Genomic DNA, 23,755 nt, shown 5'->3' on the forward strand with positions numbered 1-23,755 from the left:
CTTAACAATCTAAAAAACAGTTCTGGTCATAAGCGTTAAAGGAGGAGAAGTCAAATATCCATCCAGATTTACAGATGGCTGCAGAAGTGTGGTTTCTCTGGAGCCGGATAAGAAATGTCTGACCAAATATAAGGAGGCAGAGTTTTGATGACTGCACAGTGGCGCAGTTTTAGAGCTGTTGCCTTGCAGCAAGAAGGCTCTGGGTTCGATTCCCGCCCCGGTCTTTCTGCATGGAGTCTCCATGTTCTCCCTGTGCATGGTGGGTTTTCTCCAGGTACTCCGGTTTCCTCCCACAGTCCAAAAACATGACTGTCAGGTTAATTGGCCTCTCCAAATTGTCCCTAGGTGTGAGTGTGCGCATGGTTGTGTGTCCTGTGTGTCTCTGTGTTGCCCTGCGACAGACTGGCGACCTGTCCAGGGTGACCCCGCCTCTCGCCCGAAACGTTGGCTGGAGAGGCACCAGCACCTCCCGACCCCACTGAGGGGACAAGGGTGCAAGAAAATGGATGGATGGATGGATGGAGTTTTGATTAGAGAAAATTACCAATAAATTCAAAGCTGTGAATCGAGTTTTGCCTTTAAAACCCAATTGTTTCATATGATTGCGACAGCTTTAGGGCCACGCTAAGAAAATAAAAATATGAGGGTCAAGTCTTGTAATTTGTTTCCAACGGCCTTTAATAATGAGCGTAAAATAATAAAATAATACAAGAATAAAGTTGCAATATAAAACAGTCATGATTGGTCTTGAATTATTTTGAGTTCATTTTTGTAATACTTCATTCTCATGCAAAGACTTTATTCATAGTTTGAATAGATGAATTGTTAAACGATTGAAATAATAAACTAATTTAGTAGTTATTTACTCATAGTATTGATAATAAAGCCATAGTACTGCAACTTTATTCTCCTAAATTAATCTTTTAGTTTTTATTTTGTTAGTATGGCCGTAATATTTCATTGTATTTAATCACTCCAACTTAAACAAATCATAGTTTGTAGGTGTCGTTAAACCCCAGATCAAAATGGCGTCTGCGCAGGTGATGACGAGTCAAAGCAAACGTTTTACCAGATCCAGGAAACAACCTTTCGAATTCACATTGTGCAGATTTCCACGGATTAATCCACTGAATGAGGTGAGCCAGGTAGAGCGGTCAGAGTCTTGAGCAGCAGTGATGACGCTCGTCCCGTTTCTACGCCGTTTTACCGTGGAACAGAAAAAACGCATCGTCTCCGTTCCAGCTGGACGAAAAACCGCAGACATGGTGATGAAGAGCGGATGAACTCCTCAGATCTCGTACGTATTTTAACATTAGTCATGCAGGATTGTATTCACACGTATTAATGTCCAATTATAAAACAATTTGAGGATGCTAATTTACAGTAAGAGCACTCAGTTTGGCTGAGGACAGTCTGGTAATATACGTCTATATAGACGTGATCTACATAGACGAGTTTCTTCTTCTGGGCAATTAGCCGTGTCCTCAGCTGAACGTCCACACCTCCAGCTCCATGATGCGGAAATCGTCGGTTTCAGAGAGGCAGCAGTTGTTGAAGGTGTAGCAGGGACTGCTGCGGCCCAGATACAGGTTCTCATCGACCCACAGCCCGAAGTGACCACTGGGGGGAGATAGAGAGCAGCAGCAGTGGAACGATTAATCACGATTAATCACTACTGAAATTATGCTAACCAAGTAATCACAATTAGTACAACAATTATTTGATTAATCAGAATTTACTGAGTTTTCAAATAATTGTCAACTAATTTAGTAAAGATTAATTATGACTAATTAAAAATAGTAAATCCGTTAATCATGATTAATCAATTATTAAAATAATTATCAATTTATTTAGTATTGATTAATCATGATAAAGCGATTTACATTTTATTATTAAAATAAAAGTAATTTAGTAATCAGTTAATCATTAATCAATTACTGAACTAAACTAATTTAATAAGTCATTACGATCACAATTAATCATGATTAATCGATTATCAAAATAATCGTCAACTAACTTAGTAATTGATTAATCAAAATTAAAAATGATGAATCAAGACTAATCAATTCTTGAAATAAATGTCAAATAATTTAGTAATCAATTAATCATGATTAATCACTAATTGATTTGATATAACTGTCTAATACAGTTATTGATTAATTGCTAACATCTATATACAGACTCAAGATCAACAGAACAGCAAACTGAGCATCCAAAGATACTTATTTTCTATATATTTCTTTTATTAGAAGGTATATTTTATTGTAAATTAAAATTTTCAACACAAGTTGCCACATATTCTAAAATGTTAATTTTCTTATTAAAAAAGTAACTGAATTATTTACATCTTTTTATGTATTTCTGATATTGTATTTAAAAAATGGCTGAAGTGGTAAATGAAAAACCTGCAAAATGTCCCGACTTTTCTGCCAAGCAGCCTAAATGTCCCACATGTGGGACTAATAAAGGATTATCTCGTCCTAAAACAGACGAAACGCAAAGCTGAAAACATTTTTACCTTCCGCCGCCAACAGCGAAGCAGTCCAAGTCTCCTTTAATGAAGAAGGAGTTTTCTCCTGTCCACCTGAAGCTCTGAAACATTTTAAATATCCAAAATAAATAAACAGCAAAACAAACAACATGAATTATTAAATCTCTGTAAATGAGACCAAACCAAGACTCTGCTAACTTTTATCATCCAGTTTTTTGGAAGAACAACAAAAAAAAATCATGCAAACGGGAATTAATTAAACGATTAATTAATGTAATGCCTAATTGGACAGCAGATGCATTGTTTTCAGAGCTGGAACAGCCTGGCTCATTTTCAGCTGCTTTGATGGACTGGAGAAAATAAAATGAGAAGAAGACAATTAGAAAAAAAGTAAAAAAGAATGGAGTTAAATGAGGGGCTGCACAGTGGTGCAGTTGGTAGAGCTGTTGCCTTGCAGCAAGAAGGTTCTGGGTTCGATTCCCGGCCCCTCTGCATGGAGTCTCCATGTTCTCCCTGTGCATGGCGGGCTTTTTCCTCCCACAGTCCAAAAACATGACTGTCAGGTTAATTGGCCTCTCCAAATTGTCCCTAGGTGTGAGTGTGTGTGCATGGTTGTGTGTCTCTGTGTTGCCCTGCAACAGACTGGCGACCTGTCCAGGGTGACCCCACCCCTCGCCCGGAATGTTAGCTGGAGAGGAACCAGCAACCCTCCTGACCCCACTGGGGGACAAGGGTGTAAAGAAAATGGATGGATTTAAATGAACATTTGATACATTTCCCCAGATGAAAACAGTGACAACACATGAAACATTTAAAAACTAACTTTAAAAAACTATAAAAACGGTTTAATGATATAAGATTTTTTTTTAAAAAGGCAGTTATTTTAGTTTTGCAGGGCATCTTAATACAGTGGGTTTTTTAACTGGGGCCACCAGGGGGCGCTGTGGGGAGTAGAAATAGAAAAATGGAAAAAAAGAATAAAATACATTTAAATAAAGTAACTTATTTAAATCCAACTGAAATGGCTGACAAGAAAAAAATGGATGTGATTAATATGAAATATATATATTTTTATAATTATATTATTGTAAGAGCCATAAAGCAGGAAAGATAGAATGTGGAAAAGTAAATTTTATAGTTGCAGTTTATATTTTATATAATTCTTAATTCATCTTATGTAGTTTTAGTTCTAAGAAAATTATTGATATGAAAAATGCTTGACGCTCCCTTGTAGTGACGTAATGGAGAACGTGCAGTGCCATATTAGACAGAGCTGTACGAGAACATATAGTTTTCTTAACGTCCGTGCAAATGACTTGTAACCTCTTTATTTTTAAGTAAAGATCTAAACTCGTCATGTCGTGCGAGTGAAGTTATTGTGTCTGCAGCTCTGAGTGGTTTCTTTTAAAACACCGAAGAAAGAGTGCCACTACAATTATAAAAAAAATACATTTTTATAATACAAAAAAATTATGTTATAAAATACAATAGTTGTAATATATTAAGTGATAATAAAGTTTAATGCTCTTTGGTAACTAAGTTATAATGAATTATCTCACAATTGGTGCCATTTTGGAAAAGTTTTCCCTTAATAATGAGATGAAAAGCTGGAGTTTGTTCCAGTTAGCTTCTCTTTTATTAGCTTACCTTAAAACGAGGATGCAGCATGAACAGGAAGGTTTCTCCAGTGCCGTAAAACGTCTCACTGGGTCTCAGAGGATCAGACAGGAAGGCCCCAAAAAGCTGATGGATTAGTTCACAATCGATCAAAAACAGCCGACGGCGCCACATTTATAGTTTCTGTCACAGTTTTTACCTCATCCAGAGCATCTTTTATGACAATCAGCACAGGAGAGTCGGTGCTGCTGAGCTTCCTGTAGAGGGACTTGAGGCTGGCGCCGTGCCGGGACGTGCTGTAAGCGAGCTGCCAGGCGCGGCCCACCGTCCTGGCAGGAAGCTCCTTACACAGCTGCCAAAAACACACTTACCACTTAAAACCAACAACTTCAGGGATTTTATGCAACAGATCAACAGCCTGTGGAACATTAAAACTTATAAATGTTTTTTTTTTCAGGTTGAATAAGAAAAACAAATTGTAAATGTTTTATTTGACCTCATTTAGTTGAACTTAATCCTCAACGTTTGTTTACACAAGCCAGAAAAAGTTTAATTATTACAAACCTTGACTGTATGTCCCACATAAACTTTACAAAGTTAACATTTACAGTGTGAAATATTTATCTGGTTGAGTTCCTAAAACGAGTTGATCTGCAGATAATTAATCAATAAGTGAAGAATGATTAATTGATTATTGAAATAATCAGCAACTAATTTAGTAATCGATTAATCATAGAATAATTAAATCATTTGTTTATTTGCATTTTATTAATGTTTTTCTAATATTGATAAAAAAAATCTGAACATTTTTAGTCTGATTAATTGTCAGAATAACCAATAGACTAATCGATTAGTAAATAATTGTTAGTCGGAGCCTAACATAATCATTACTTCTCTGAAATTTCTACATTTTAAAGAGAAATAAGAGAAACGCAGCATCAGCTAAACCTTTAAATCGAGTCTGTGCTTCAACAGTCAGATCAAATAACAGAGCATTGCTCACCGACGCCTGAAACGATTAATCGGCCTAATCACGATTAATTGATTATTGAAATAATTGTCAGTTACTTCATTTGTTGATTAATTGTGAGCTGAAGTAGGACAGACTCCAAAAAGGCCATTTGCTGAAAGAACAACACAGTCAGAGCACAAAATCAGCCAAAGCTGTACAAAAATGTATACATTTAAGTTAAAAAGACGTCGTACTAAAGATGTTCCTTACTGGTAGAGGAATTAAATCATTTGTTTATTTGCATTTCATGAATGTATTTCCAATATTATACAGCAGTGGTCCCCAAACTACGGCCCACGGGTCGGATTCGGCCCGCCTCCACATTTGGTCCGGCCCCCTGAACAATACCAGAGAGCAGGGGTGGAGCTATGGGGGGGGCTGGAGGTGCCAGGGAGGGAGGAATGGTTTCAAGTCGCTTAAATGTCTGATTATAGATGGAAAAAGTGCGCCCTCACCTGTTGAGAAAGGTGTATTTAATGTTAAAGTCAACAGTTTCAGTTTTGTTTCATTTTTTCATATATTGTATTTTCCGGTTTATATGTGGATTTTTCTTCAACCACCAGGGGGCTCTGTAGCAGGAAGTGTGTCCTGTAAACTGTGGGTGTTTTGTCTTGCATGGCGCATTGCTGCCATCTGTTGGACTTTTAGGGAACTGCTTGACTTTTATGTTATTTAATCAGTACGGTTGTTTGCTAGCGGTAGAGCAGATGAACACACGTGTTTGTTATGAACGCCGCATTCCAGGTCGAATTCTTTGAAACATTGCCTGTAAGTAGCAGCTTATACTTCAAAACGAGCCTTTATGTTAACATATGAGGAATTTATATGTTAAAATTACTTTCCCTCACTGGAATATATACTAGTCAGTCCCAGTGACCGTTTCACTAACGGTTTTTGCCCATGTGCTTTCTGGGTAAGAATCAATCGAGGAACCCTCCCCCCCTCCCCCACCTCAACAATTCCCAGCAGCGCAGGTGATAAACGTGTAACACTTTTTCTGTTACAAACTAACTCCGGCCCCCCACCAGAGAAGGGAAAGTTATGTGGCCCTCACAGGAAAAAGTTTGGTTACCCCTGTTATACAGAATTACCAATAGATTAATCGATTAGTCGTTAGTCGCTCATGTAATCATAATTTCACTGAAAGGGTTTAAAGTGAATTAAAAGCAACAAAGCAGTAATTAGACCTTTGAGCTCCACTAAGTCGAGGCTTTTCAAAGTGCATGTGTGCTTTGTGTCAACAGTGGGATCACATGGCGGAGCGTCGCTCACCTCTCTGACATGTGAAACCTGCAGAACGCGGCTGTTCTCCACGACGTTGCCGACCCCTTCGGGTTCCCTGTCGATCATCAGCTTGTCTTTATTCTCCTCCATCAACACCATCTCCAAAGAAGAAACGCAGACGCTATATTAGCTCCTCTGGTTTTAATCCACAGGTAGGAAAGGGTCCCGCTCACCTCCCAGTCGTCTCCGGAGCCGCGCAGCATCTGAAACATCTCTTCGTCCTCCTCTGCGCTGTCCTCTATGAGGACGAACTCTTCTTCATCGTGGTCTGCCTCCTCCTCCCCGTCCAGGAGACGCAGGTCTGGCCGGCGAAGCTGCAGGAAGGAGCGCAGCTCGTCGGAGCTGCAGGGGGAGCAGGATGAGTCAGGATAACTGGGATGACAAACAACAGCGACAGCTGCAGCAGAAAGGAGACGCTGCTGCGAGGAAGACAGCATTTAATATCAGCTCTGCTTTTCCTGAGCTTCTCTCTTATTTAACGAGGAAAAAGTAGCAAATCTGCATGTTAAAGAGTTAGAAAGTCACCTGTTAACAAGTGGTGACTTTAAATGAGTTGGAGTCATTAATTTACTTTAGTAAAAACAGCAGAGATACAATGCAAACAAAAAACAAAAGCAGAACAAATAAATCTGACAAAATCTATTTGTGTCAAAAGTTTCTTTCAACATTAACCATCAGTTGTTTTTATAGACCAGTTGCAGCGTGACGTCACATGGATCCCACCCCCATTTCCTGCTGGAGGGCAAAAACTGCCAGCTAATGATGACTTGCATTGGTTTTAGCTGTTAAGTTATCAACATATGCGCTAAATTTTAAATGTACGCCTGATATATAAAATAAAAGGGACACAGAGCTTTGCTACGACAACTAGATAATAAGGTCAGGAAAAAGTTTTAATTAGGAGAAAAGAATAGTGAGGGAAGTAGTTCAGCTATGCTAGCTTGACTTTGACAACCTTACAAAATAAACATTCAACCCACACCAATCAGAAGGTGAGAGTTTAGCACTTATGCTAACCGAAAGTGAGAAATATTGAGTAACTTTTAGAAAAGTCAGTATTTCTTTACATATTTTGTAGTATTGTGTGTGGGTTTTGCTGTAGGTATTGTTTTTCCTTTCTGTACCTTTCTTGTGTCAGAGCGAGCCAGGTGTCCCTCCTGGGTAAAGTTTTAGTTGAGCTCTTCTTCTTCCCCGCAGGCGACTGAACCCGCAGTCGCACGAACATCAAACCCCCCAGACTTCCCGCCGACGGCCTTCGAGGAGCTGGAAGGCAAACAGACGTCCAGAGCAAGACGGTTTCCCCGCCAGCAGTTAGACCCAGATGGAAAATAGTTATTTTTAACAAGGGCAAAATTCTGATAAATTAAAATAGTAAACTTTTTTAAAGAAAGAGTGACACAAATCCTGGTCTAGTTGGTTAGAATACAGTAAACATTTCTAACTTTGGGATGTGTGATGATTTACACATCAGTATTATATAAAGACCAAACCTATCCTAATAAAGAAAATATAACATAGGGGGTTGCAACAATGGCTCTGATTTGAAAAGCAGAGTCCTCCTGTATGGAGCTAAATTGGAGCAACAAATTTGAAGAAAAAAAAAAAAGAAAAAAAGTTGAAACTGAAAATGAAAAATGTTTTGAAACAGAAAATAACAAATTTGAAAGTGGATAAAAAGTCCAACTCTACTTTTCAGATTCAAAAGTGTTTTTTTTTATTATTTAAATGATTTTTTTCAGTTTCAATATAATTTTCTGTTAAGTTTTTCTTTTATGAATTATGTTTTTTTTTTCTTTTCCTTATGGCCCCAATTTAGCTCCATACTCCTGCACAACTTACAAGAATGCAGGAAATAGTTTCCGATTGGAAAGTCAACAACAAAGCACTTGTCTTTTCGTAAAACCAGCTGACCAAATGTTCTTGAACTCCAAGGTAACGGGCGGAACTCTGCTTGGGTTGCCAGGCAACGGGTGGAACTCTGCTGGCGTTGCCAGGCAACAGACTGGGATTCCCTGGGGTTACCAGGGAACCCCAGTTCCCTGTCCCTTTTATCTTATATATATAACTGGACCGCTCATTTCCTGCTGATTTGTGATGTTACATTTGAGAAGTTTTTGATAATTTCAAAAAAAGCTGAGTTTATTGTTGAGTTTCGTAGTGTTAGTTTTAAAACGCCATGTCATCCAGCCTCACCTTCAGCCTGACTCTTCTCTGAGGATTTCTCCGTGTCCTCTGGTCCGCCGCAGCAGAAAGTGGCGGCGCTGCTCAGGACGGCCAGGCCGCCCACAGGTTCCTCGTTCAGCACCCTGAGCGAGCTGCCGTCCAGCCCCCCGTCCACATCGTCCGTGTCTCTGCCGTCCGCCTCGTCCTGCTGGGGAACCTGGTTGGTGAGGCTCAGGGTGGGACTGGGCAGCAGCGACGGAGCCGCAGAAACCAGCGCCGGTGGGGAATCCTCCGGCTTTTTGCCTCCATGACTCTTAGTGGATTTGAGCTTCTGGAATATGTTCTTTGGTTTTCCTCTCCTTCTGCAATGAAAACAACAAAATCAGCTATTTTAGCTTTTTCTTTGAACTAAGGAGGCGCGTTATCAATTAATAACTGAATGTAAAGATGGCTGAGCTCATCGATCAACCAGTTTTCTCTTGTAACAAGAAGATCAACCATCTTTTCACAACATAATTTTTTTATAAAATGCTGAATAAAAAAGTAGTTAAATTTAAATATTATTTTATCAGGTGAATTATATGATGGTGTATTTGGGACATTGCAGATAGAAAAAAAAGATTAATCTCAGATATTTTCTAGAATAACCAAAAATTTATGAGTTTGAATAGTTGAAAATTGGCTAGAAAATGTTCTAGAAAAAGAGGAAATCTCTGAGTTTTAAAAGTACAATTTTGACTTTTGAAACTCTTTTCTAACCCTAATTCTTTATTTCAAAATATTTCCTAGATTAACTTAAAAATTTCTGAGTTTTTTCTTGCAAATTTAGATACTTGGAACTAAGTAACTTGTTTTGTTGGAAATTTACTCCATTTTCCCATCTACAATAGCCCTAATACGCCGTTGTAGTATAAATACTGACCAAATAAACAGAAAGTTGTTATTTTCTCACAACCTCTTAGGTTTTTGAATAGAACAATAAAAGAGGAAAATAAACTATGAAACACTTAATTCCTCATGAACAGAGAAGTAGCCTGCAGTTGCTCTTGACCGAAGGTTAAAACTTCGCTAAATGAGGTGCATTAACTCACGACAGCTCTCAAAATAACCTGGCTTATTGGCATTATGGGTTTTTATCCCCATAATGTTACTTAAAGACCTTGTCGGGTCTTCATATTTCAAAACAGAACCGCATAAAGTGCATTTTACATACGAAACCGGACTCTGGACCGTTTCTCTCCTGCTGTATAGCCGCCATCTTTGTGTCTTCGTATTTAAAAAGGGTGACCAGCTACGCCCTCTGCTGGATTGCGACAGAACTACAACTCTTAAAGTACATTATACGCCGTGTTCTAAATTATTATGCAAGTGGTTATTTTCTCAGATTTTCCTTAATGGTCAGTATAATTTTCATACTATACTGAACTATTACAGTATAAATCAAATTTTACTGAACAAATGATGAGAACAGTATTTTTTCAAAAATAAAAAACTCAAAATGCACTGTTCCAAGTTATTATGTACGGCATAATTTCTAAACATTTCATGGATTATAAAGAACTGCAAACTGTCACTCTTCAAATGTGCAGCATTAAGTGGTCACAGGTACTAAAATCAAAAGCTCTTTAACATAGGACCCTTCTTTATATCACCTGCACATCCATTCAACTTGTGAGTTTGTGGATAGTTTCTGCTTGAATGTCCTTGCAGGATGTTAGAAAACCTTCCCAGAGCTGCTGTTTGATATGAACCCAGGTATGAAATTAATTACAGTGATTTAAAGATCCCTGAGACACAATACCATCTATAAATTTAATAGCACAACAAAAAATTTTATTTTTATGACACTTAAGTCCAATTTGCATAATAATGTGGAACACGGTGTAGTTAGTCGACTGGAACTAATTTTAATCTAATAAACCATTAAACTGGAACCTGTTTGTCTCATTTGTGAAACAGCACCGACCTTTGCTGGGAGGCGCTGAAGTGAATGTGTGAAACGTCAGAGAAGAAGGAGACGGACGCCAAACTGTCAACAGCGCAAGACAGAAGGTAATCCTCGAAGCCGTGCTCCATCACCAGCGGATGGGTTTTGGACGGGTCGAAGAAGATTTTAGTGGGCGTCACCACCAGGATACCAGAAACCACACCCTGGCAGAGACAGACGGAGACGGGATTTCAGACGTCCACGGAGCTGAAATCAGAGTTCATATGTTGTCGTTCCTCACCTTTCCGTCGGTGATGTAACGGCAGAACAGTTTGAGATACAACATGGCGGCCGGGCGCTCGCCCTGGCAGCACTCCGGAGGGAGAGCCAGAAGGCAGAGGCGCCCATCTGGCAGCGGCACCGCCTCCACATCCTGCCAGCAGCACAGTCACATGAACAGGCTTATTTTACAGCGTGGACTAAACCAAAACAAGATGATCTTCTTGATCTTAAGATAGAAGAATCCGTCTGTTTGTTTTTTATTGATTTATAGCTTCTGTACAGGGCAGACACAAGCCTTTTGGGGGCCTAGGCTGGTTTTCGTTTGGGGCCCCAATGCCAACATTGCTAAGCTACTCTTTGTGGTAACATATCACATCATTAGCGTCATTTGTTATTAGCTTACATCACACCAGTATTATTATGGCTGTTGATTTTAACCTTACAGGAGTAAAAAATGGGTTTTGAAATGAGAGTGGTGTTTAAGTGAGCCATATTATTTTAATTATCTGAAAGTAACACCAGCTGATAAAAACTAAATTTACAGTAAACAAGTTTAAAAGCTTGATGTCTTATATTTCCCTCAACAGTGGCAGCAGTCAACAGCAGGAAGAGATTAACCTATTATTGGTGTAACAACTGTGAAAAAAAAATATAGAAATCATTTTTCCATGAGTAATTGCATTTAATTTGTATTATTCAATGTTATTTTAAATATATATGCCTTGGGCCGGCTCTGCTTATGTAAGTTAAGCAGAGGAGTAAAGGACTTTATGATTCTACTAACTACAATAAAACAATATTGATCTCTGAAAGGTTTCTACTCTGAACTTACCCATATCTACAGTCAGAACAGTAATTAAAGCAGCACGATCTGTGACAAACAAGGCAGGAACCCGTATTTAACCATAACACACAATATGGAGGACGATAAGGGGGGGTAAATAAAATCTCCAAAGAGAAGCGCAGCACGTTGTTCATTGGAAATAAAAAACTACATCCAGCTCAGGTGCCAACGCTGTAAAGCAACCAGTTAAAGTGACAGCAGTAATACCTCCAAACCCAAACCTGCTTCTGGCAGGTATCCCAGCCTGTAAACAGGATTTATTAAGGATGGTGTTAGAGCCTCTAAGTGTCCCTTCAGAGCAGGCTGCATGCTTTCCAAAATGTTTATTTCACGTGTCTAAAATGTAAAACCAAAAGGTTGGGCCTCTTTAAGTAGTTATTTATAAATACTGATAAGTCTATAGGACCAGAAAAGCTTTTCTCTGATTTCTTTTGCTTTGATTTGGGATTAATTATGTTAGTTTTCAAATAACAAGGCAGACATGATGCACCGTCAAAAGTGGGGCTGCAACTAACAGTTATTTCAGTAGTTAATTATTCTGACGATTAATCAATTAATCGGATAAAATTGTGCATATTCTGCACATTTTCCATCGAAGTCCCTTTTGTGCAATATTAGAAATACATTAAAAGATGACATTAAACAACTCAATTACCTTTTGAAATAAGAAAATACTTATTTTTAATCTAAAATTATCCTTTCCATCCTTAGTTGCAGATACAAAGGATGCACCTACAACTGAAAAACGTGGAAAGCTCAATCGTTTCTGCTTGATGTAACATCGTTACAGATCAAGCCTGATCTGGAGATTGATTTTTGGATTAACCGATTAATAACTGGAGAGCAAAAGGTGCTTAATAGGAGAATTATTTAACAGAATGTGAAACCAGATGAAGCTAAAACTTCTGTGTAGAACAAATTTACAGACAAAAAAGGTTTTTTTTTATCTTTAGTATATTTTTCTAGTCTAGGTTTTAGTACTGCTGTGTCGTTTTATCAACAGATGTTTATGATTAATTGATTACTAAATTAGTCGATGGCTATTTAAATAATCGATTAATCACAATTAATCTAATTAATCATTCCAGCTCTATAAACACAGTATTTTAATAAATCAGTTTGTTTTCTGTAAATCATTTGTGAAATATAAACACCTGCAGGTTTGTTTAGTGTATCCCGATTAATCCAACTAATCGATTCAGCCCTAATCAGAAGTGATTAATAAATCTCTGACGTAAGCAAACAGTGGTTGCTAATAAACAATCACTGGGTGCTAACTACTTCTTTCTAAAAGGCTACAACTTGTAAACACTTCTCAGCAAAATGCAGAACATGCAGCAAATTTTCCACTTACAAGAAGTTTGTCATATTCAGCCTCTGGTGAGGGGGACGGAGTCTGAGCCGGGAGCGAATCCAAACAGTCCTGATCTGCCTCCGGTTTCTCCTTCGACCTGCAGTCCAGTTCAAGCTGAGAGGATTTCCCACTGACAGAGGCGTCCTTTCTCTTCGAGACCAGCTGCTTCAGAAAGGAAGCCATGATAAGATTAGCTCTGACTTTGACATGGACACAGGGCGCACCGCGAAGGCAGGAGGGATCACTTCCTCTTTCGGCATTTCCCCTCCTCTCTGTGTTTGTAGTCACATCTGAGCAACAGGAGGGAGATGAGGGCTGTAAATGTAAAGTGGCTGTTTCATCTGCGATGCTCCATAATATCACATTAAAGGTCACATATTGAACAGGTTGGGATAGAGCTATACAAAACTTATCCTAAGCTGAAATTAAATTAAATGTTAATTGCATTTTTTTTTTACAAAATTATTCTTGGATAATGAAATTTTAGTCTGCACATTTCTGCCTAATGTTTAGAGCGTCTTGTCATTGTAATTCTAAATAAGCTTTGGCTGGCCACGCCCCCCCAGCTTACTCTCCCACGTGAAAATGGCTCTGATTTGAAAAGCAGAGGTGGAGCCTCCTGTATGGAGCTAAACTGGAGCGATAAATTTGTAAAAAAAAATAAAAATAAAAATTGAAAGTGAAAATGAAAAATGTTTTGAAACAGAAAATAACAAATTTGAACTGGAAAAAAAGTCCAACTCTACTTTTCAGATTCAAAAGTATTTGTTTTTTTTTCTTTAGATGATTTTTTTCAGTTTCAATATAATTTTCTGTCAAGTTTTTCTTTTATGAATTAATTTTTTTTTCTATTCCTTATGGCCCCAATTTAGCTCCATACTCCTGCACAACTTACAAGAATGCAGCAAATAGTTTCTGATTGGAAAGTCAACAACAAAGCACTTGTCTTTTTGTAAAACCAGCTGACCAAATGTCCTTGAACTCCAAGGTAACAGGCAGAACTCTGCTTGGGTTGCCAGGCAACGGGCGGAACTCTGCTGGGGTTGCCAGGCAACAGGCTGGGCTTCCCTGAGGCTACCAGGTCACAGCTCAGTCCCTTCTGATTTGTGATGTTACATTTGAGAAGTTTTTGAAATGGTTCGTTTTCAAATCACCAAAAAAACAATTTATTGCCAAAAAACAGCTGGGTGTTTTTTTTTTTAATCGCTTGGTTTGTTTTTAGAAGCAGTAGAATCCCGATTGGAAGCACAAAAATGTGCAAAATGTGAATTTTGCATTATAGATACCCTTTAAAATAATATTAGCTTTTATTTCTAGGTTGAATGTTTTGAGTGAGGCATGGAAACTATAAGGGAGTAACTTCCTGCTGAGTATTTTGGTCATAAGAGCAGCGGAAGTGCTAGTTTGCATTACAAATCAACACAAGCCACATTTCTGCTGACATTAGATGCTAACAGCTGGCTCATACCTCTTTTATTACGTTGGTATCAGAGCTGAGTTGCGTTGAAGTTCTGCTCTCGTCCCCTGAGGATCCATCGCTGCTGCTGAACGTAGACGAAACGCTGAACACCGTGTCCCCGGGGAGACCCTGCAACCAGCAGCAACAAAATGGTTTCCAGTCAGTTTTTATCACCTAACGTTCAAACACTTCACATGTGCCTCTTTGCTAATGCAATAAATAACAGTTTGTTTTCAGTTGAAAGACAATAAAAGTCATGCTTATGTCATTAATCATCACAATTCATTATATGGCGTGTTGTGCAAATCATTGATGCTGGGAGGCAAATAAAAAGAAAATGTAAAACATCTGCAGGTGGTTTAAATACGGCGGTCAGTTAGCGTCGCTCAGTGACTAACTGCTGCTGCGAATCAGTTTTCTATTCCCTGACAAGTTAAAACGGAAAGTTACCGCCCTGCAGCACTTAGACCTCTCATGACATCTCCGTTCAACATACACTTCAGTGGTAAATAATTAATAATCAGAGCATTCATGAGCAACGCAAAGTGCCTGCAAATTATTCTCCAAAAGCATTCAGCTATAAACGATACAACGCACTGCAAAAACACAAAATTTACAGAGTATTTTGGTCTAGTTTCTAGTGCAAATATTTTAGTACACTTGAAATAAGACAAAACTAACTTACAAGTAACTTTTCAGCAAGAAACATGAGGTTGTTTTAAGGTAACAGTTCTTTAATATTGATGAAAAAGTTTTAGTAATAAGTGAAATAATCTGCCAATGAAAATTTTTAACTTATGATAGCAGATTTTTAAACTCAGTGTGATTTTAGCGTTTTTGTAGTTTTTAAATGAATCAATTTCATAGCCTATTTTAGCATATGTCAAAGTAATTTGTATTTCTATAAGATGGGAAAAATATCTTGTTCTACTGGCAGATTCCACTTATAACTAGAACTTTTTAGTTATGTAATTAAAGCAAGCTCTTATCTTGCTTTATGGAGGCAAGATATAGCTCAGATTTCCAGATGTTTCAGATTTTACTGCTATTTCAGTACAGGTTCAAAGAACAAAATATAATGTTTTACGGCTCTAATAACTATTAATTCTATTTCTAAATGTGTGAGAACATGAGGTTTATCACACCAGACATAATGTATCCAAGCTTCCTGTTTTTAACTCATAAATACAATATAAGTAAATTCTAAAAGTTAAACCGATAGGTACCTTTGAGTAAAAGCCTGAAAGTGCGTTCCTTCGACTGTATTTACTGCAGAAGTTCTTGAACAGACTCGTTTTCCCCATGGTGTCGCAGAACTGCTGGACCTGAATCGTAACTCTGAACCTTGAACACGTCCTATGCAACACTCACATGCCCATAAAACTCAAGACGCATTTCAAAACCAAGTCCTGTTCCTAGCAACCACACAGAGATGTTACATAAATGTCCCAGTTATCAGTTGGCTCATCTGTTTCAGTAGCGGAGCTGCTGTAGCAACCACTGGGATGTGAAAGAGAACAGACTCACAGTGCTGCCATCTGCTGGTGAACCACCAGTCACTGCGGCGCTGCTGAGATCCCACGCCGTTCCTGTGAGGGGGAAAGTGAAGCTTGTTTCAATTTTTAAAGGTACTCTGGGTAAAAACTGTCCTTAGGACACAAAGCTGTATGGAAGAGGATAATGTCCACTAAAAAAAGAAGTTATAACTTTATTCTGGATGAAGAAAAAAAGTCAGATTACTGAGATAAAAATCAGAATTTGAGAGAAAAAAAATCAGTACTGACAGTTAAAATTTTGATAAAGTCAAAATTCTGAAAAAAAAAATCTAAATTCTCAGAAAGATTTCAAACTTCTGAAAAAAAATCTAAATTCCAGGAACGAGGTCAAAATTCTGAAAATAAAATAAAAATAAATTTTGAGTTTATTGTTGTGTACAGTGACAAACAAATTAAAATCTGATTTAAAATCAGAATTATGAGTGAAAAGTCCAGTTTTCTTCCTGTTTTCAGTGGCCCTGTTCCTCTCCGTGAAGCTGAAACCAGGATCTAAATAATGTTCAAATTTAAATTAATCTTAATTCAGTTTGTTTAACGTCGTCTCAAAGCACTTTCAGAAAAATAATAATAATAATCTCAGTTCAGTCCAACACACATATTCCAACTAGCCTCAGTTATCAACCCAAACAGTTGATGCCCAGTTAATTGTTCAAAGTAGGTTAAAGGAATTTGAAGTAAATTTGAAATCATGCGGCCCAGCAGCACCTTGCAGGTAGTACTGCCTCAGCTTTGGGTTCCTGATGTGGGGGACATGGTCGAGGGGTCGGCCCACGGCGACGGGGTCGTTGCTATGTGCGGCGGCGGCCACAGCGTTCTGCATGATGTGGGATTGAGGTCGATTCTCCCAGGGAGGCTTAGCGAACCGTGGAGGCTGAGAAACACCAGCAGGCAGCTTGGATCCTAACCTGAGACACGCAGACACACAAACTGATCTACTACCAATATAAACTGATCTATTATCAATAAAAACTGATCTATTACCTATTACCAATAAAAACTGATATATTATCAATGTAAACTGATTTATTATCAATAAAAACTGATCTGCTACCAATATAAACTGATCTACTACCAATATAAACTGATTTATTATCAATAAAAACTGATTTATTACCAATGTAAACTGATCTATTACCAATAAAACTGATTTATTATCAATAAAAACCGATTTATTACCAACATWAACTGATCTAMTACCAATATAAACTGATCTATTACCAATAAAAAACTGATTTATTACCAATGTAAACTGATCTATTAYCAATAAAACTGATTTATTATCAATAAAAACCGATTTATTACCAACATAAACTGATCTACTACCAATATAAACTGATCTATTACCAATAAAAAACTGATTTATTACCAATGTAAACTGATCTACTACCAATATAAACTGATTTATTATCAATAAAAACTGATTTATTACCAATATAAACTGATTTATTATCAATAAAAACCGATTTATTACCAACATAAACTGATCTACTGCCAATATAAACTGATTTATTATCAATAAAAACGAATCTACTACCAATAAAAACCGATCTATCACCAATAAAAACTAACTGATCTATTACCTATAAAAACTGATCTATTACCAATATAAACTGATCTATTACCAACGTAACACCTGTGCCACACTATTAGTTTGCATTCATAAAGCTCCATTGTGGAAATTTACTCTATGAATACTTTCCTCTGATCCACATTGGACAACTTTTAGGGTTTGGTCCAAGTTTTAAACTTAATTTTCTGAGCTGATTAGGATGAAAATTGAGTTTTCTGTTTCATGAAGGAAATTATTAAGGGAATTTAAAGAAAACTGGACAATTTATTTTGCACACTTAAACATGAAAAGGTGGAGAACGCAAAAAAAAGAGAAGAAAGTTTGATAAATGTCAAGATTACAGATTTTCCTGGTCGACAAATTGTTCCAGAAGAAACCAAATCCTGTTCTTATAACTGAAAATAAACTTGAAGCTAAAAGAATTTTAAATCTAGATGTTTTTTTTAATGCAGCAACACTGGAAAATCATTTCTAAGATTGGGATGCTATTTTCTTTTGTTGATAAAAAGCATCAAAAAAGAACAAAGATTGGACAATATTTGCTGCATTTCATGCATCTTTTCGTTTTTCGACTCTTCTTTTTCACAGATTTTATTTTGAGGTGCAGCTTCAAGGATTTCGGACTTGGAGAGCCAAAGCGTGAGCAGCGCAGCATCCGCAGTCGGCTCTGAGTTATTTATAGTGGAGTGGGAGTCGTCGAACACTTCCTGCCAAGATGGGGCTCCTCTCACCCACATGGTGCTGCCCTGGAGGCCCGGAGCAGTCGCCCCCCACCGTCCTCAAATATAACAAAACTGGTGTCAAATGTTTGTGCTGCTGTTATTTTAAAGACATTGATAAAAAGATTTCCATACTTTACCAAATATCTTCAAAGCAAACGCAGCACAAACAGAAATTTTTGCCACTCCAACATTTGACACCGATTTTGTTAGATTTGGATGATGTGGCTGGGGCTGGTTGACCTTTTGACCTTTAAACTTTCATTAATAACTCCAAAGAAAAAGCAGCTCAAACAAAAATGTTTGCTGCACAAACATAATTGAGTTGATTGGCATCAGTTTTGTTAGATTTGGATAATGTGGGCAAGGCTGGTTGACCTTTCATGACCTCTGGAAACTTTTATTAATATCTTTTAAATTATAGCGGCACAAATAAAAAACATTTGCAGCACAAACGTTTGACGCCAGTTTTGCTGGATTTGAAGAAGGTATGAGCCAGTCAGGACGTTTAGATACCTGCTCTTCACGTTGCAGAAGTAGCCGCTCCTGGTTTTATCCGCCTGAGGTTTGAGGTTGACGGCTCCTAACGTCTCCGGCCGTCTCACTGATTGAGCCATTTCTGGTTTTCTGGTCTGGTGCAGGAGCTCAGCTGGCGTCCTTCCTCCTTTTGTTCCCCATGCTCACTGTTTAGCCCCTTTTACTGCACCTGGCAGGAGACGGGAAAATCATACAATGTGAGCTGATTTTTACCTGCGTTCACCAGGCAGGAGGACGTGAACCAGACTCTCGTCAGAATAACGGAGGCAGCCGTTCAGTTCGGCAAAACTGCCAATCATCCCATGTCATTAGTTCGTAAGCCTGACAATCAATATGAGCCTGTAACCCCAGGCCGCCAGGCGAAGTGCTGTGAAAACCAACCTGCTCCCTTCTTTGAACCATGATTCAACTATTTCATGGGTCTGGTTGCTGCAAGAATCAAGAAATGAGTTCAATAGAACCTGTGTGACAACATGAAGGAGGTAAAGAAGCAACACATCAAGTCCTGATCTAAATAACAACATTGCTCTTTCATTAACCCTTCATCACTTCATCAATGTTTTTGTCAGCATTTCACTGAGCAGCAGCTCCTATAATGAGCTCAGTTGCTCCACCAGGTGTTTGCTAATTACTGCTGGCTAGTCTGAAGGAGCTGAGTGGGGGAGGAGTTTCATCCTTGGAGGCGGGGCTAGGTCCACCCAGGCGTTTTGCACAGTTGAATGGTTGCCATGGAGATTAAGGGATTCCTCAAACATGCATGAAAAAAAATCAAAGCAGCGCTCCAGGTTTGTTTTTGATGAGGGAGAAACATTATAAGACGATGTAAAGCTCAAAAAGATAATTTTACATAATACTTCCTCTTTAAATCTTTCCTTTTTCATACAGTTGAGTTCAGTTATTCTGATGTGTTTCTGTAATTACGCTGCCGTAGGCTGAGGCTACTGGAGGTCAAACTGAACACTTACTCTCACTTTCTTCTTCTTCTGCTCTACAATTTGTGTTATTTGCTGTTATTTCAAGTGCCAGCGTTTTGTTTTCTTTGTTCTTTAGAAGCAACATCTGGTCTGGCGTTCAGTTTGGCTGTGGTTCTTCTGCTATTAACTTTTTACTCTTCATGAACATAGAAAATAATCCAACATGGCCGCTTGTTCTGGTTCTGCTGGAGGTTTCTTTGTGTTAAAGGGAGTTTTTTCTCTCCACTGTCGCCACATGCATGCTCAGTATGTTTGAATGCTGCAAGTCAATAACTTGGAAAACAAAACTTTGCAAACTACTTTGAATAATAAATATCTAGGATCAATTGGAATGAATGTAAGATTGAATTTAAATTATTTGTTTTTGTAAGATGCCCTTTAAATGACCTTTGTTGTGAATTTAATTGAATCGAATTGATGACAAACAATTCCCCTTTAAGTCTGGAAATGGTAGAAAGCTTTTTCTGAGGGTTTGGATCTCCAACCAATCCACAAACCAAGAAAACATGGAACAGTTGGGAATCTTTCCAGGATTAGCTGGCAAACCAAAGTTACTCAAATAAATCACAGTCAATGTTACGGCCCTGGGCCTTAAGGGCTGGGCTGCAGGTGTTGCTTTTGTCTGTCCTTGTGCTCCTCCCCTTTGCAGGTGCTGCTGATCAGGTTGATTGGGAGTGCAGAGTACTTAAACCTGGCTGTCTCCATCTTCTGGGTGGCCTTCAGCGTCCACTCTGCCTTGACGCTTGTAGTGTTTTGTTGCCAGGCCTCAGCTCCCTTCCTTTTTGCACTTTTGAGTTTGTCTTTGTTTTTGCACTTCAACACTTCCATATGCACTCATACAACACATCCAAGCGTTTGCATTACACCACTGATACTAATATCCACAATCCATTGTTGTTTTTGTTAATAAATATTCATTTTTCTACACTTTAACACCTGCATGGTTTCCCGTTTTGTTATGACCTTGAGCCAGTCGTAACAGTCAACAATCAACAAATCACCCAGAGTCTGGATCATTTGTAACGATCTCTATAAGAAAATCAAGAGAGAAAATGTCTGACCATTAAGCTGAGAGTTTTTCAGCAGGAAAATGATCCAAAGCACCAGAAAATCCACGTCTGAATGGCTTAAACACTAAAAAGAAGGTTTTGTAAGAGCCTGGAGGCTTATTATTAATCTGACTGGAATCATGTGACAGGACCTTAAATGCTACAAAGTGGCTGAATTAAAACATTTCTGAAAAATTACTCAACCATTTTAGTTTGCTAGCTAAATTTATGAATCATGTTTTGCAATCCTTTATTTAATCTGCAACATTCACAAAACTTTTGTATAAGTGAAGGGAATAACAAGATGGAAGTAAACATTGATAATTGGCCCAGTTTTACTTATCGGACCGATAAAAAATGACTAACATCGGCTAATATGGGTGCTAAAACAAAGATACCATGCATGTTTGTGGGGCTACAGAAAACGATTATTTTATTCTGACGATTAATCAGATAAAGAAATTGCCACAGTCAACATTTTTTTGCTAGCCACTTTAGCTTATTTTATATAATATTAGAAATATAATATTAGAAATAAATGGCTTTATTATTAATGCAAATAATAAAGCCATTCAGTTCCTTTTGTAAATTAGAAAATAAACATTTTCTTGCCTAAAATGAAATAGCATAGCATTCTTTTAGTTGATGCCTGATAATTTATAGCAAAGGCAGCCCTCTCTTCTTGACTTAGCATCACTACAGTTGAGCTGATAAATTGATAATTGGATAGTAAAACATGCCTGGAAGAAGACTATTTTTTACATAATCTGAACCGAGTGAAGCTAAAACTACCACGTTAGGAGTTCTGGGTAGAACATAGGGTTTCTCCTCTTAAATGCAAAATGTTTCTATTTGTGTTGTTCTTTCAGAAAAACTCCCTTTTTTGAGTCTCTATACTCCAGTTAACGATTAATTGACTAGTAACTAGCTGAGGATTATTTTCATCACAATTAATTTGATTAATTGTTACATGACCGAGTCACTTCATTGGGGAACATGCAAGAAAAGTCATTCTGCAGAGACAGTGGCGCAAAAAACATATATACGCTAAATGACGCTTAGGGGCGCCGCTAGTGCGGGCGCCAGATGATGGAAAAATATTTGTAGTTTGCATTTTACAGCTGCTTGTGCTTTGAACATATAATGTATCTCCATACACTTCAGAAGGTACTTAGCTGCACAACTGCAAAGGTACAGTCATACCTCCAATTTTAGCATTTCTGAAGCACAATAACTAGCTTAACTGCTAACTTGGCCTTCAAATTCCTCAGATATCATGAAAGTCGAGAATGTGTGAGATTTGCTGCAAAAACCAGTCCGGTGAAGGGAGGCCCTACCTCATAACTTAAACATCAGCACACTCTCAGGGGTCAAGTGGAGCTAATGGACGGGTCATTGTTGTTTTGGCAGCAAAACAGCACCAACATTATTCGACCATAAGCCTAATCGTCGAATATGTTTCAAATAATATAGTTCAGTTAAATAAGAGCCAATAATAACAATATAATAAACATTAGATTGCAGCCCTCATTTGGTATTCCGGGCTCACGTCCCTCTGTGTGGTGGTTTATTAGCAACAGAGAGTAACCAAAACACGCTTAGTAATTTCCCTCCATTATTCAGTCATACTGTTGAGAACATGCAAGAACTTGTTTCCTGTAAAAGCTGGTGTTAATATGATCGCTGTGGAGGAAGTCAGCAATTCAGACGACATCACACAGAATGATCTAGACAGCAGCTACTGCAGAAGCAAGCGACACCCAGCAGCGAGCAGAATGAAAACAAACGGGAAACAGAGAGGGGAACGTGAGCTGCATCTCTACTGACCTGAGTCCAGCCCGAGGACGGAGATGAGCGGCTGTCACATGAGCGCACCTTCATGTTGCAGGGTTATGATATCACTGCAGATAACAGAAACAAGTTGAGGCTCCTCCCTGTCAGGAGCGCCGACTCCGCCATTTGTCAAGATAGTTCCCCTCCCCTTCTAGACACGCGGAATAAAGTAGATGGGAGTGATACATCTTGTAGATTTAAACATCTTTGAAAAAAATGTAAGAAAGAAACAATATTATGGTTATTTTTACACTAAATGTTTCAACACTCGTCATTTGATTCTCGTCATTTCTAACCATGTGGAATATTGTACGACTGAAATAAAAAGGCAACATAAATCATAATTTAGCAGTGACTGAAATTATTTCACAAAATATTGTTGAAAAGAAGTTCATTTTTGTCCCGTTTGTTCTTCTTACTAGATTTGTTTTATGGAATACCGCAAGGCTCAGTGTTTCAGCCCATTCTTTTTCCTATTTGTACAGCAAAAAAACAAATATTTGCTTACACTATATGACAAGACAAATTAATTTTATTTGTCTTCAGATACAATTTTAGATTCCATCCATCTATCCATTTTCTTACACTAAGGGTCCCTTAGTGGACCCTTAGTGGACAAGGGTCCACTAAGGACCACTGAGGGTTCTTAGTGGTCCCTTAGTGGTCCAGCTAACCAGCTAACGTTAGCACCAGCTAACCAACGTTAGCTGGTTCCTCTCCAGCTAACGTTCCGGGCGAGAGGCGGGATTCACCCTGGACAGGTCGCCAGTCTGTCGCAGACAATTTTAGATTTCTTTTTCTTATTACCTTAATAAAACCCATATGTTTACATACCTTTTATTCTTTAATGTAGGATTTTGTTTTTTGAACTTTAAGATTCAAGATCTCATTTACTAGAGATCTTGTTTGTTTGTTTGTTTGTTTGTTTGTTTTGCTTAAAAAACAGAAATTACAATCAGTTATGATACAAGTAATTAAAATATTTGGCTCCATAAAATTAGTTAATACAATATGGCCTTAAAAATAAATTCAAGTTTTGTTTGTTGTTGTAATTTTGTGTTATATAACTAAGAAGTTGAACTAA

At 38.1% G+C, this 23,755-nt stretch overlaps 1 protein-coding gene across 3 annotated transcripts; it reads right to left on the reverse strand.

The window, feature by feature from the left end:
• Positions 1–524: 524 nt before the first annotated feature.
• Positions 525–22,773, reverse strand: LOC103458822 (nuclear receptor coactivator 7). 3 transcript variants are annotated; one of them, XM_008399899.2, is made up of 16 exons: positions 22,666–22,773; positions 18,795–18,984; positions 16,695–16,894; positions 15,961–16,022; positions 14,443–14,562; positions 12,975–13,136; positions 10,796–10,927; positions 10,534–10,718; positions 8,598–8,929; positions 7,529–7,667; positions 6,578–6,746; positions 6,393–6,503; positions 4,308–4,460; positions 4,139–4,234; positions 2,519–2,592; positions 525–1,620 (listed from the first exon to the last, which is right to left on the reverse strand). In XM_008399899.2, the coding sequence occupies exons 2-16, from the start codon at positions 18,893–18,895 to the stop codon at positions 1,485–1,487; spliced, it is 2,172 nt and encodes a 723-aa protein (XP_008398121.1). In that variant the 5' UTR covers positions 18,896–18,984; positions 22,666–22,773; the 3' UTR covers positions 525–1,484. The 3 variants fall into 3 exon arrangements, with proteins under 3 accessions (XP_008398121.1, XP_008398120.1, XP_008398122.1); XM_008399898.2 differs by having other exon boundaries at positions 12,975–13,139; positions 22,666–22,772; XM_008399900.2 differs by lacking the exons at positions 15,961–16,022; positions 16,695–16,894; positions 18,795–18,984; positions 22,666–22,773 and adding an exon at positions 15,660–15,943 and having other exon boundaries at positions 12,975–13,139.
• Between the last annotated feature and the right edge of the window lie 982 nt (positions 22,774–23,755).

The sequence above is a fragment of the Poecilia reticulata genome, linkage group LG22, assembly GCF_000633615.1.
Source record: "Poecilia reticulata strain Guanapo linkage group LG22, Guppy_female_1.0+MT, whole genome shotgun sequence".
In the NCBI taxonomy this organism is placed as follows: Eukaryota; Metazoa; Chordata; class Actinopteri; order Cyprinodontiformes; family Poeciliidae; genus Poecilia; species Poecilia reticulata.

What these genes read in the sequence shown, in the direction of transcription:
- LOC103458822 (XM_008399898.2), bottom strand. Translation starts at nt 18,895, where the DNA reads ATGGCTCAATCAGTGAGACGGCCGGAGACGTTAGGAGCCGTCAACCTC. An exon ending in CACCAGCAGATGGCAGCACT is followed by an intron (nt 14,563 to 15,960) that starts GTGAGTCTGTTC and finishes TGCTGGTTGCAG; the next exon opens with GGTCTCCCCGGGGACACGGT. An exon ending in CTCGCTCTGACACAAGAAAG is followed by an intron (nt 6,747 to 7,528) that starts GTACAGAAAGGA and finishes CTCCCCCTGCAG; the next exon opens with CTCCGACGAGCTGCGCTCCT.